General features: G+C 42.7%; 1 protein-coding gene across 1 annotated transcript; it reads left to right on the top strand.

The window, feature by feature from the left end:
* Window positions 1–922: 922 nt before the first annotated feature.
* On the top strand, window positions 923–12,125 carry RSL24D1 (ribosomal L24 domain containing 1). The gene is made up of 6 exons (XM_012928690.2): window positions 923–1,100; window positions 4,605–4,718; window positions 6,563–6,635; window positions 9,825–9,888; window positions 11,021–11,106; window positions 11,737–12,125. The coding sequence occupies exons 1-6, from the start codon at window positions 1,020–1,022 to the stop codon at window positions 11,802–11,804; spliced, it is 486 nt and encodes a 161-aa protein (XP_012784144.1). The 5' UTR covers window positions 923–1,019; the 3' UTR covers window positions 11,805–12,125.
* Window positions 12,126–13,827: the final 1,702 nt, after the last annotated feature.

Raw genomic sequence — 13,827 nt, forward strand, 5'->3', positions numbered from 1 at the left:
ATTTGAAAAGCAATGGAGTATTTTCTACTAAATTAAGAACTGTATGTATCTCTGATTCAGCTGCTCCAAATAAGTAAACTGTATTTTATCAGGAAAAAAAGTTTCTGGGTAAAAATGCTTCTTATGCTCAGATAGGAATACCGTTGATAAATGGCCAATTAAAACGACACTTTCATGCAATGTGGTAACTCTGCGGAAATACCCATCACCATAAGGTACACAGGGATTGTTGTAAATCCTGGGGATATAGCTGCGAACAAAACAGGTAACAATTCCCTGCCTGCATGGTGCTTGAAAGGGGGAGAGTACAGTGTGACGGGCAAGTTCAGCGTTTTGAAGGACACACACACTCACGTTTTACCCACTGAAAACCGCTGAGAGGTCACCCAAGCGACCTGTTTGGTGCAGGGAGAGTGGCTATAGTTCCCTTGAAAATGTTTTTCCTAGATGTATTTTGTGTGTTAATATATAAACTAAAACTGGTAGGAATGTAAAAGATCATTTAGTGTAGATTACATATACATCAAATGGATGCCTCAGCGACCCAGGCTTTCACAGCCAGCTTCTCTTTGGGACGACAGTGTCTTTTGGGACCACAACTGGGGGTTAGTTGAGGGCAGGTAGTGAGAAAAAGAGTCCCTGAAGACAGTTCCCGGTGTGGAGACCTTCCGGGGCGAAGCTCAAGGCCAAGATAAGCTAATAAAAGACATCAGCAAATGCCGACCGAAGCCTGGTCCCTCGTTGTCCACCTGATCCCATCGCCCTCCCACAACGAGGCCCAGCCAGGTCCGCGGCTCCGCGCCTGCGCGAGTGGCAGCGCAGTTGCCCGCCCGGCCTCCGTGTGGCGCGCTCACGGTCGCATCCAATCTTCCGGGGCCGGCCGCAGGCGGAAGGCGCTCGTGTTTGCCGGTTTAGGAGCCGAGGGGCGGGGCATCGCGAAGAAGTGCTTCCTGTGACGAGATTACACCACTTCCTCTCCGGCTCGGCGTCGGGCCCGTGGGTTCCCACGCGGGCTCAAAATGCGTATCGAGAAGTGTTACTTCTGTTCGGGGCCCATCTACCCGGGCCACGGCATGATGTTCGTCCGCAACGACTGCAAGGTGAGGCGGCCGATGTCCGCGCGGCGCGGGAGGCGCGGCGGCGCGGTGCTAGGCGGCTCCAGGCCGCCTCGGGTTCGATGGGCTTCTCTGCCGGCGTCGTGGGTGCGCTGGGGGGCTGGGGTCAGGAGGGAGGGCCGCTAGTCACGGGCACCGTGGGGTCTGCGGGGTGTAGACCCGCTGGTCACGGCACCGTGGAGTCTGCGGGGTGTAGACACGCTGGCCACGGCACTGTGGGGTCTGCGGGGTGTAGACCCGCTTGTCACGGGCACCGTGGAGTCTGCGGGGTGTAGACACGCTGGTCACGGCACCGTGGAGTCTGCGGGGTGTAGACCCGCTGGTCACGGGCACCGTGGGGTCTGTGGGTGTAGACATGCTGGTCACGGCACCGTGGAGTCTGCGGGGTGTAGACCCGCTGGTCACGGGCACCGTGGGGTCTGCGGGGTGTAGACCCGCTGGTCACAGGCACTGTGGGGTGCTGTGTGATAGGCAGAATGGAAGTGCGGAGTGATGAGGGAGGCGGGAGCCTCGCCTGGTAGCACTAGCCAAAAGTACAAACATGTTTCCTCCACTGTTGGATTGTCTCCTCTGCTCTGCGAGTCCTTAGCTCCCATTGGGCACTCTCCACTGTGTGGCCAGCTCCTGCTTGGGTTGGACTGCAGGGGGCCTGGGGGCAGTGGGCATGGGGACGGAGCTTTTTCTCTCCCTCCCTGAGCATCTGTGAGTCTTTGGTCGGGTCCTCTGCGTTCTGCCTCAGGGAGGAGGCTGCTGTCGTTTCTGCCTTGTGCCTTGCTGCATTTGATTCAGATTAGGCATTTCCGCTGTGCTATCCTCTGACCGTGTGATAGCTGGTGGGACTGACTTTCCTAGAAGTATCTCACTTTTCAGAGTGGAATTAGCTGATCCTAATGATGTTGTTTCAGTAAGTTTGTGGAAATGGAACCAAAAAATTTATTTTGTTGGAAGATGAAATCTGCATGTTACAAGGAGTCTTCATGAAAAACAATGTGTCTGGTGAGAAGTTGTAGTTTGCAAACATCTTTTGCATAAAATGAACTTCAGATTCTGTTGTGAATTTTTTGCTAATATTCCCATATTTTGACATTTTGCAGATATGAGAAATACAACCTTATTGAGGCTTAATAAAATTATCGTATTAGTTGAAGGATTTGAAGAACTTTGAGGCTTGAGTGGGTAGATCACTTATTTGCCTGTTGACAGTAGGGATGGTGGGAGACTACACAGAAGGAAACTTGCCGCTCTGAGCCTTACACGTCGCATAATTTGTCCCTTACTTGTCTTCATACATGAAGCACCTTTTCATGTTTCTATGTTATTTTATGTAGTTTTTATACTCATTTATATCCAAGTCTAATCTTGGTCTTTGTAGTTTGAACAGCAAAACTGGCGTTGCTTTCCTAAGCTTAGCCTGGGTGCTGTGATTTCACTATTCCCAGCACCTGGTACGGCTTCAGGCATGTGGTGGGTACTGCGCATCCTCTAGTACAATCCCCTTCATTGTCTGTGGTGACCAACATCCTCACAGGCTTCCCTCCTTAGACCTTATGCTGCTCTTAACATCTCATGTTTCCTGGATATGGAGTCAGCTAGACTTCTTGTTGGCTCTTGTTTGGAATTGAAAAGACCCAGGACAAGCTCAACTCTGATTAGACCTCAGCTCTGTGTGTGTTTGTGGGGGGGGGATAGTTAGTATATATTAAATGTTGGAGGCTTTATAAGATAATTGTATTTTGTACTGAAAATCCATTAATTTCAGTGGTTTACTGTAGGAGGTTACAGTGGTTCTTGTGTTTTCTAGTTCAGGGACATAGACCTGTTATCACTCACATTTCTCGGGGCTGCATTGGAGGGTAAACTGGCGTTGACCTTGCTCGGAGAATCTGTTCTGTATATTGTGATCTGCCTGAAGCTCCCTGTAGGACAAAGTACATATAAAGCAAAGAGTTTGTATCTGTGCTATATCTAGAGGCTTGTTTAGTTTGAGGTGTGTACTCTGTTCAGTTTTATTTACAGGTGTACTTACTTATTTGAAAGGCAGAATTACAGGGAGGGATACCTGCTTTTGTCTTGTCCACTCACCCAGTGGCTGCAGTGGCCAGGTCTGGGCCAGGTCAAGGGAAGCAGCCAGGAGCTCCATATGGGTTTCCCATGCAGGTGGCAGGGGCCCAAGTACCTGGGTTATCTTGAGCTGCTCTCCCAGGTGCTTTAGCAGGGAGTGGGATTGGGAGAGAGTGGAGAGTGAGAGTGAGAGCCTGTGAGTTGAAGCCAGGAACAGCGAGCTCCATCTAGCCTCCCAGGTGGGCGTCTAGGTCCACGGAGTCTTCCCAGGTGTGTATCAGCCGGATAGCTGGAATCGGGGGAGCAGCCAGACCCACAACCCAGCATTGCGGTGTGCCATGTTGGTGCCCCAGGCGCTGTCATCATCTATAATACCCTCACATTGTCATTTCAACCTGTTTCTTTTATGGGTCACACCTTCTAAGTATGATAATTCAACTCAATTTTCTTTATCAAGGTCCATCAACTTCAAAGGATTGCTTTCTTCATATTTCTTCCAGTAACATTCATAAATTGCCATGTGTTCTACAACATTACCAAGTAAAATGGTGCACTTTAAAGTTACGAGTCTTAATCAGCCATTTCATAAACACACTGAGACATCAAGTTGTAAATTAGCAGTATGAAAGAGTCACATTTTGTGCAATGATGGGTAAAGAATTAAAGCAGCTTTTGCTAGTACACTTGAATAAATATTTTAGGAACTAAAGCTCTTGTCAGTTATAATTGCTTTTTGGGTTATTCTGTACTTTTAAGAAGGGTGAAAATAATTGAAAGAGATTTCAAAATAGTTGTTTCAAAGTTGCATATAGAAAATGAATTTTGAAAATTAGCCTGAATTAAGAAGGAACTTAACATGAATGCTTCTATTTGAAAAATTTAGTATCATTATGTGACTTTAATGTTACTCCATGAAAATGCTAGTACATTTTTAAAAGAAATTACTTGAATTGTAAAAAGGGGAGGGCGGATGACATACGTATGTGTTCTGCTGTGGCTGGACCAGGCCAAGGCCTGGAACCAGGAACTCAGCCTAAGAGTCAAGCACCCGAGTACTTGAGCTGTCAGCTGCACCTGCTGCCTCCCAGGGTGTGCAGTCGCATGAAGCTAGAACCAGGACGGAGTTGGGATTGAACCCAGGGACTCTCAATATGTGGCTTAGGTGTCTCAGGTGACAACTTCTGCGTCTAATGCCTGCTCTTTGATGATAAATTTTCAGAGCTCTTAAGTAGTTGGGATGATACTTGATAGAAGAAACGTTCAATCTCCATTTAATGTGTCTTTGCACATTGTTAATGGTGTTATAAGTGGAAGGAATTGTGAATTAGAGCCATTGCTTTTTTTAGAATTCTTGTCATATGGGGTAATATCTTGTGTTAGAAAATTTGTTTTTAACTTTGACTTATCAATATTTTACTTTTCTCGCAGGTGTTCAGATTCTGTAAATCCAAATGTCATAAAAACTTTAAAAAGAAGCGTAATCCTCGCAAGGTCAGGTGGACCAAAGCATTCCGGAAAGCAGCCGGCAAGGAACTGACAGTGGTGAGTGTGCCCAGCTCGCAGTGCAGTTGTCCCAGTTTTCAGAGAAGTCACTTGGATTGGGTGAGCAGAGGTGGTGTGTTCTAGTTAAAACAAGGCTTGCCATAAAAGATGGTGAGTGCTCTGTTTATGTTTGAGTGCAGAAATAACCTTGATGTCCTGCGATCCTGCAAACCTTAGTTCTGTAGAATTTTGGAAAGGGAAAGCATTTCTAATCCAGTTTTTAAAAGTAGATTCTCTAAAAACTATTTTTAGCATTTGCAAAGAAAGAACAAAGTCATTTTAATGGATTGAGGTCAAGTTGGAAATTGGTGCTCAAGGATTTTGAGATGAAGTTAATTATTTGAAGGATTTCTAAACAGCAGTGTGGGCTTTTGATGAGGTCTGTAATAGACTCTTCATCAGGTTCTAGATTTCCAGAGAAGGGCTTGTGTCTGAGGACAAAGATAGTAGTAGTGCTGGTATGAGGAGGAGGCGGAATTGAGCAGTAAGGGGGTTTGATGGGGTGAGCTCCCAAGGGGATACTGACACTGGGTTGCTGTAAGATCTCTTGAGACTTGACTATGAATCCTATAGAGGGAGGAGGTGAAAGGCAGGTCTTTAAATGACGTCCTCCCTCCACTGCTCTCTCTCCGTCAAACCTGTCCCCTCTGTGCTGTCTGCTGCTTCCAGCCTCTCTCTGTAAGCACTTGCCATTGAAGCCCTTTCCTGGCTTCCATAACATCAGAGCTTCTCCGTGAACAGAAAGTGTATTATTTGACCAAAATGCAAGGCTGAATTGCAGTTACTGTCACATGGATAATTCTCTGCTTGGGTGAGAAGCAGCCTAGCACCTGGTGTGTATGAGGCATGCACAGAGTATGCCACACAGTCACCTGCTGGCTACTGTTGACCTTGTTGCTAGCATTACTGTGGTGTGAAAAAGAGTGCGTGTATGCCAATGAAATAGCCAAGTACAATATTAGTTCTGTTCTACCTGCCAATGTCAGATATTTTTTATTTATTATTATTATTATTTTTGAAAGGCAGAGTTGCAGAGCAAGGAATAGAGACGGAGATCTTCCATATGCTGGTTCGTTCCTCAAATGGCTACAATGGCCTGGGAGCCCCAGAGCATCTTTTGGGTCTCTCATGTGGTGCTGGGGCCATTTTTCACTGCTTTCCCAGGTAAATTAGCAGGGAACTCAAACCAGCATCCTTAGGAATGCTGCTAATACAAGCATGGTGGCTTAACATGCCATGCCACAATACTGGCCCCAGATCATTTTGGAAGCCAAGAGATACCTGTTGCTTGTCCAAAATGCTTTTGTGCATCTAAAGAAGATTCCATGTTGATTGTTAACTGTCAGAATGCCAGCTGGTAGAGGTGGCAGAACACCTGGGGAGGACCTGAAGTACAGGCTGAGCTTGTACCTGGGCAGCAGCACCGTGTGTGTGTGCAGATGCATTGTGGCATACCTTTTTGCTGTAACAGGTATTTAGGTTGATCATAGGAAATTCTTGTTTGACTTTTTTGAACTGTTAAAATATGGAAATTTCCAGTGGTTCAACCTCATAAAATTTTCTGACTGTGCGTCTTATCTGAAGTGGGAAGGTGGGGAAGCTTTTTGTTTCTGGTTAATTCCCATGACATGCTCTTCCAGGGGACCACTCTGAGAGCCCCCTGTGTGTAATGCCTTCAGTAGGGCTGTCTTGTACGGGGAGTGTGTGGGGGAGAAGTTTGGAGACTGCACTTTTTGGATTGCTCTGAGGAGATTCTTCATCGTGTCTGCCAGAATTCTTGCGAAAAGAAGAGTGTTTTATGAACTGCTTCTTTCTGCCTCTCTGACCTGTGTTTGCTCCTACAGGATAATTCATTTGAATTTGAAAAACGAAGAAATGAACCTGTCAAATACCAGAGAGAGTTGTGGAATAAAACTAGTAAGTAACAGAAAGCTTTTTTTTGACTATTCAAGATATTATTGTAATTTAAAAGTCAGTTTATTTAAATATTTCTTTATTTTATTGCTTCGTTTTTGTTTTTCTGTCCTATTTTTCCCCAGTGGTTCTGTTGTGTTTGTATCTTTTATTAAAAACTATTCCAAATCCTTCTTAGCGTTGGCTGTTGTATCATAAAAGAATATCATTAAGCTTGATAGCATTTGAAGTTCCCTACGTAGTTATAAGAACACAAGAATGGCCAAAAATGCATAAAATCAAAGGCAGTTTTCAAGTTTAGACTGTTTAGGTATGTAAACTGCATAAGGGTTCTGTGTACTTTTAAAAATTTAGGTTTTTTTTTTGAAAAAAAAAAAGATTTATTTGAAAATCAGAGTTACAGAAAGAGAAGGAAAGGCAGACAGAGGTCTTCCATCTTCTGGGTCACTTCCCACCTGGCCTCAGTGGCTGGGGATAGACCGTGCTGAAACAAGGGTCTTAGAGCTTCTTCTGGGTCTCCCATGGAGGTGCAGGGGTCCAAACACTGGGGCCACCTTTTTAAGATGCGTTAGCAGGAAGCTGAACTGAAAGTGGAGCAGCCAGGGGCCTGGCGCAATGGTTCAGTAGCTGAATACTTGCCTTGCGAGCGCCAGGATCCCATATGGACTCAGGTTTGTGTTCCAACTGCTCCACTCCCCATTCAGGTCTCAGCTTGTAGCCTGAGAGAGTAGTGGAGGACTGGCTGAAACCTGGCAACCCTGCACCCATGTGGGAGACCCAGAAGAAGCTCCTGGCTTTGGATTGGCACAGTTCTGGCCATTACAGCCACTTGAGGAATGAACCAGTGGATGGAAGATCTTTCTGTCTCTCCTTCTCTCTTCATAACTCTGCCTTTCCAATGAAAATAAATGCATATTAAGAAAAGAAAGAGAAGCAGCCAGAATTGAGTTGGCCCTTAAATGAGATGCCATTGTTGTGGCTGTGCTGGCCTCTATTGTTCTTTAAAATTAAAGCGTTCACACGGAAGGTGATTGTCAGACTTTGTGAGGAAACTTCTAAGTGTTTGACTTAGGTAAAAATGAAATTCTAGACTACTGAAATCAAAAGCAATAATATCTAGCTTTTGACTTTTTTTTTTTTTTTTCCCTGAAGTAGGCAAGGATTTTAATGGAAAATGTCCCATGTGTTGTCAGGTTGAGTCCCTTGACCTAGTTCACTGTTTGCTTGAGGCTGCTCCGACCCCAGACCTTTAACTGCGTGGCTGTCTCTGGGCAGTGTTTCCAGTGTTGTTGAGTGTGAGAGTGAGGAGGGTACAATTGCACATACCTTGTCACCCTGCTAATGGATCATAGACAGGGTGCCGCTTCCAGCACAGTTCCCTGTCAGTCACAATTCTGTAGGGGAGAAATTGAAAAAAAGTTATGGATCTTTGTAGTAGTATTTGATGCCTGTAAAGCTTTGCCTTTCTGAATTTGGAATTGCCTTTTCCATTTAGCCTTAAGTGTTCCCCTTGTTGTCTCTGTGCCTGCCTGCTTTTGCCTTCCTGTTTAAATATATGGTTTTTAATATAAATAAAGGCTTCCTTTTCTCTTTTGTAATTGAAAAATTGATTTCTGGAAAGCAGTTGATTTTTTTTTTAAAGATTTATTTATTTTATTGCAAAGTCAGATATACAGAGAGGAGGAGAGACAGAGAGGAAGATCTTCCGTCCTATGATTCACTCCCCAAGTGAGCTGCAACTGCCTGTGTGCACCAATCCGAAGCCAGAGACCTGGCAGGTCTCCCACATGGGTGCAGGGTTCCAAAGCTTTGGGCCGTCCTCGACTGCTTTCCCAGGCCACAAGCAGGGAGCTGGATGGGAAGTGGAGCCGCCGGGATTAGAACCGGCACCCATATGGGATCCCGGTGAGCTCAAGGCGAGGACTTTAGCCGCTAGGCCAAGGCGCCGGGCCCGAAAGCAGTTGGTTTTATTGGGTTTATTTAGTTAAGGAAATAACATTGATTCAAATTCTGGGATTTCCGAAGAGATTTATAACTTCATAGGTTTCTTAATTTGATTTTAAAGGCACGCTTGCCGAGGACATTATTAAACGTCCTAGAATGTCCCGTGCCCTACTCATTTGCACATCTGTACATTCTGAATCTTTCAGTGCTCTGTTGATTTTTTTTTCCTGAGAGGATTCTGTTATCGTTTTGTATTGGGACCCTAAAAATGGACTTTTGGAAGATTGGCTGGGTAGACAGTGTGACAATCTTAAAATTGTTTCCTACTGTTTTACACAGTTAGTAGAAGTGTTTTTCAGTGGTGTTCCAGACATATATATTACTTGTCTAGGAGATTCCTGTGTGTCATGGCTCACCATAATTAATCTGAATTGAGATGTGCTATTAATGCACCATGGATGCTGGATTTTGAAGACTTAATATGAAAGCACATGTAAATTACCTGAATAGCACATAAAATACCTAATTAGTACTACCTACTGTGGTTATAATGGGTTCTACAAAATGTATCACTAAACTTAGCACATAGTTATTACTGTATGTAATTATTAGTCAGTGTAATAAATGCCTGTTTAAAAAAATACAGTTCCTAGAAATTTTAAAATTACGTATATGGTTTGTCTTTTGTTGGACAGTACTGACATTGTTCTAGGCTCTAGAGCTTAGTTGGACTTGATTCTCTTACGGCTGCAGCTCCTGTAGACAGTTTCCCAGACACTTGGAGTCTAGTGGCCGAGAATGTGGTAGCACTGATTGGTCCTTTCTGCCGTGGTCAGCACAGGCCAATGTAGCCCAAGCCCCTGAAGACAAAGTTGATGACTAGAGAGATGCTGTCCTTCAGAGAGATACCCAGGTGAACATGGTGTTAGTTGCCCATTATCACAGTTCTCTGCAGAATTAAATTTGAAAGACATTGGGTTAATTTAAAGTAGAAATTTAGTTTAACAGCAGTGAAGGCTTTTGTAAAATAGAAATTATACCATGACCCTTTTTAAAAGAAAGGTTGACAGTGATGGCAGCGAAAGAACACATGCCTTCAGTGGTAGAAGTTGTTTTGACAGCAAATGTCTTTCAGTTAAATTCATTTTATATGGAATATTAAAGATGTGTTTGTTCAAGTACTTGTTGGTTATAGTCATACTGCCTGCATGTGCATATATTTGCTAATTTTTATGAAATTTTTTTTAGTTGATGCAATGAAGAGAGTTGAAGAGATAAAGCAGAAACGCCAAGCTAAATTTATAATGAACAGGTATGAATATTTGTAGAGTAACTTCTGTGAAAATAATTAGTAGATATCTAAAGAGATTAGTTTTTTTAAAGCTTAACTTTGGCATAGCTTTAGGTTTACAAAAAGCTTGCAACAATAGCATAAAGCAAACATATTAGCATTTTTCCACATTTGCGTAATTCTTGTTGCTATGTTTAGAAAGTTGAAGATGTATCTTCCTAATTATAGTTCCTACATAGTTCTTATAAACTATACCTCCTAGGTGTAGTTAAGTGTCTGTATCTTGAGAATAGGAATGTTTCATATGTAAACACGATTTACCAAAGATAAACATGATACAATGGTGATAATATACAGAGCTCATTCATATTTCACCAGTTGTTCTAATCATGTCCTTCCAAGCAATAGAAAACTCTGGAGCACGTGTTGTTCTTTGCTGCTGCATCTTCAGGCGTTTGTAATCCAGACAGTTTGTCATTTTCCTTTGTCTTACATGACATTTTTATAGAGTGCAGGGCAAGATATTTTGTGAAATTCTCTTTACCTTGAGTTATTTTTAATATCTTAGGTTGCTATGCTCTTAGAATTACTGAAAGATAAAATCCACATAAAACAGAGATAGTGTTAATTATTGAGAAAATCTGTAGACAGCTTAGTAATTAGAGGTTGTATGGTGTATTCTGTGTACATAAGAGATATTGATCTTGATGAGATTTGCTGATTTTTAAAAATCAGTCACATCCTTCTTGTACTCAGCAAGCATACATTCAGTCCCCATTTTGTGTCAGACTAGCCACAAGGGATACAGTGAATGAGCAGTTGGTGGTATAGGAATCCTGATTTCCATCATTGAGAATTAGAAAATGATTTTGAATTTGAGTTGTTTGGCTAGAAAATGTACTTCTGGAAGAATTCCAAAGGTGATTTCACCTTACATTTGGATGGAAGTGGGAATCACTTGAGACAACAGCGAGGCTGTTCACTGGGTGCTGATGTTGCTGCTGAGTCGGGGAGGGGAGGGGGAGTAAGGGTGCAGAGGAAAGATGTTTCTCTTTTCTCATCTCTGTGGCTTATTTAATTCATGAAATTTTGCAGCTGTACTGTGAATAATGTAAGGGCTTTGATGTGTTCTATCCTATGTGTTCTATCCTAGATTGAAGAAAAATAAAGAACTACAGAAAGTTCAGGACATCAAAGAAGTCAAACAGAATATCCACCTCATCCGGGCTCCTGTTGCAGGTAAGTCCCGCATTGCCAAGGAGTTGCCTGCTTCAACAAGAGGGGTAAAAAATTTCCATTTTTGTTTGTGTCACTTTGGCATGGTCACTGATTGGCACAGTTGTTGGTGAGTGTAGTCGATGTGTTGCTTGTTAGCACCAGTCTTGCTTCGTTGACCTCAGGTCTGATCGGTTGGGATTTGCTTAAGCAGATGACTTAGGTGGAGAAATTCTGCCTCAGTCTTGCTGGGTTTCTGTAACTACATGTCAAGTGTGAAAGCCCTTCCTAGGTTGTTTGTATTGAAACACAATAGAAATCTTGCAGTATTTGTTTTGGGACCCTGAATCCTTGTGGCTGGGGTTCAGCTTTCAGCTTTTAGACTTACTGGAATTAATTGCGGAGTAATTCTTCTCCAAGCCTCTGTTTTGTTACTTTTAAAGTAGGGTTGCTAGGGTGAAATGAACCAGTGTCTGCAGTGCTTCCTCTGTGTTAGGACCTGGAGGCTGTATGATGTTCCCTGTTAACATTTGTGAATTTGTTAGCAAATGGTTACTGCTATTCCCAAGTGCTCAGCTCCTTTAATAAGTGCTGGTAAAAGTTTTGCAGGATCACATCATACTGAATTGATGGCATTTTTGTTTTTATTTAAAGGCAAACAGCTGGAAGAAAAAATGGTACAGCAGTTACAAGAAGATGTGGACATGGAGGATACTTCTTAAAAATGTGTGCTTTTGAAAATCTCCTTTGGAGACTTAGGACTTGCTAAATTATTGACAGGTATTTTACAGAAGGTCACGCACATGAGAGGTGATTAAAAATACATTTCTCCCACATTGCTGTCTTCAGAGCATCAGATTGTGGATGTTCGAGTGTGTCTCCTTGTTAAATCTTCCCTGGTAGAAGTGTTTATATAAATCAGGAAGTTCTGTTTTTAAATATTGAAGTAACTTGTGGCAACATTTATATAATAACTGTCCACAGAAATTCAATGGAAAGGATATATAAAATAAAGATTTTTTTGCAGTAAAATATTGCTTGTATGCATTTTATGAAAGCGGGCTACAGTAAGAACTTAACCAATTTATATGACAATCTTAATACTTTTTTTTTTAAATAAGACTTGATTTTGGTATTTGCTGTTTTAGTTTGTTAGCGTCTTGGAAGAACATAATGTTTTTGTGAAACTAAGTCTTATTTCACTGACTGGCTTTCCCTCGTTGAACAGTTCTGATAAGCAGTTCTGGATGTTAGGATAGGAGCTGAATGTTGCCTGGAATGGCACAGGATAGAATGTGTTTTGGAGGATACTGTGGTTCTTGGTAGAGCAAGATTTAATCTTGTAGCTTAGTAATGTGAAACAGTAATCCTAGTGCTTTTTAAAATTTGTTATGCAGTTTTCTTTTCATAAGTTCCTAAAATTATCTTTGGAAAATAATGGCTAGGACATATATCTATTATTTGTTCATAAACTAAAACCATTTCTAAATTAAGTGCTTTCATATTTATTATCGAAAGGTACTAAGTATAAGTATGTGTTTATTACTTGGATTAAAATAGCTTTACAAATGCAGTTTCAAGTAGGAGATTTTTTAATTAAGGAGAAATACATATTGACTTATCAATGTATTAAGAATATTAAGTACTTGAATTTTTATTAATTGTGTATTCTAAAAGTGGCTAATTTTTAATTTCAGTATTAGATTTTCCTAAAAAGTAGATTTTTTTAAAAAAAGTAGATCCATCCTGGAAGAAGTTTTTTTTTTGTTTTTTTTTTTAAGGTTTTATTTATTTTATTACGCAGTCAGATATACAGAGAGTAGGAAAGACAGAGAGGAAGATCTTCCGTCTGATGTTTCACTCCCCAAGGGAGCCGCAACGGCCGGTGCGCGCCAATCCGAAGCTGGGAACGAGGAACCTCTTCCGGGTCTCCCACGTGGGTGCAGTGTCCCAATGCATTGGGCCGTCCTTGACTGCTTTCCCAGGTCACAAGCAGGGAATTGGATGGGAAGTGGAGCAGCCGGGATTAGAATTGGCACCCATATGGGATCCCGGGGCGTTCAAGGCGAGGACTTTAGCTGCTAGGCCACGCTGCCGGGCCCCTGGAAGAAGTTTAAGATGACCTGAATTCCAGTGCTATTTGTGTTCTTTTTCCCCCTTTTTTAAAAGATGAATTTATTTATTCATTGCAAGTCAGAGTTAGAGAGAGTTGGAGGGAGATCTTCCAGCCATTGCTTCACTCTCCAGATGCCTGCGGTGGCTGGAGCTAGGATAGTCCAGTCCCAGGAGCTTCTTCAGGTCTGCACGTGGGCACGGAGGTCCTAGTGCTTGAGCCATCTTCGGCTGCTTCTCCAGAGGTGTTCACGGGGAGCTGGATCAGAAGTGGGACAGCCTGCCCTTGATACGGTGTCCATATAGGATGCCGCCATTGCAGACCACAGCTTAACCTGTTGTGCCACAGCACTTAGCTCCCATAGTTTTTTTTTTTTTTTTTTAAACAGGCCCACCAGCATAGTAGATGGTATGTTAGTGGTACCTACTAGGGCAGATATGTGGCAACACAAAACTTAGCAACAGCAACAGGTTTTTGACTTGAGAACAGGGAAAGTCTATGGGCTTGGGGATACTTGTGGCAAAATTGAATATACTGAACTCAGTCCACAAACAGGGAAGGGCATATATGAATTAAGTGTTAGCTATGAAGAGCATTGCATTCCCCAGACATTCTCTGTTTTGAGGAGTAGG

The sequence above is a fragment of the Ochotona princeps genome, chromosome 6 (genome assembly GCF_030435755.1).
Source record: "Ochotona princeps isolate mOchPri1 chromosome 6, mOchPri1.hap1, whole genome shotgun sequence".
In the NCBI taxonomy this organism is placed as follows: Eukaryota; Metazoa; Chordata; class Mammalia; order Lagomorpha; family Ochotonidae; genus Ochotona; species Ochotona princeps.

What these genes read in the sequence shown, in the direction of transcription:
- RSL24D1 (XM_012928690.2), top strand. Translation starts at nt 1,020, where the DNA reads ATGCGTATCGAGAAGTGTTACTTCTGTTCGGGGCCCATCTACCCGGGC. An exon ending in CCGGCAAGGAACTGACAGTG is followed by an intron (nt 4,719 to 6,562) that starts GTGAGTGTGCCC and finishes TTGCTCCTACAG; the next exon opens with GATAATTCATTTGAATTTGA. An exon ending in GCTAAATTTATAATGAACAG is followed by an intron (nt 9,889 to 11,020) that starts GTATGAATATTT and finishes GTTCTATCCTAG; the next exon opens with ATTGAAGAAAAATAAAGAAC.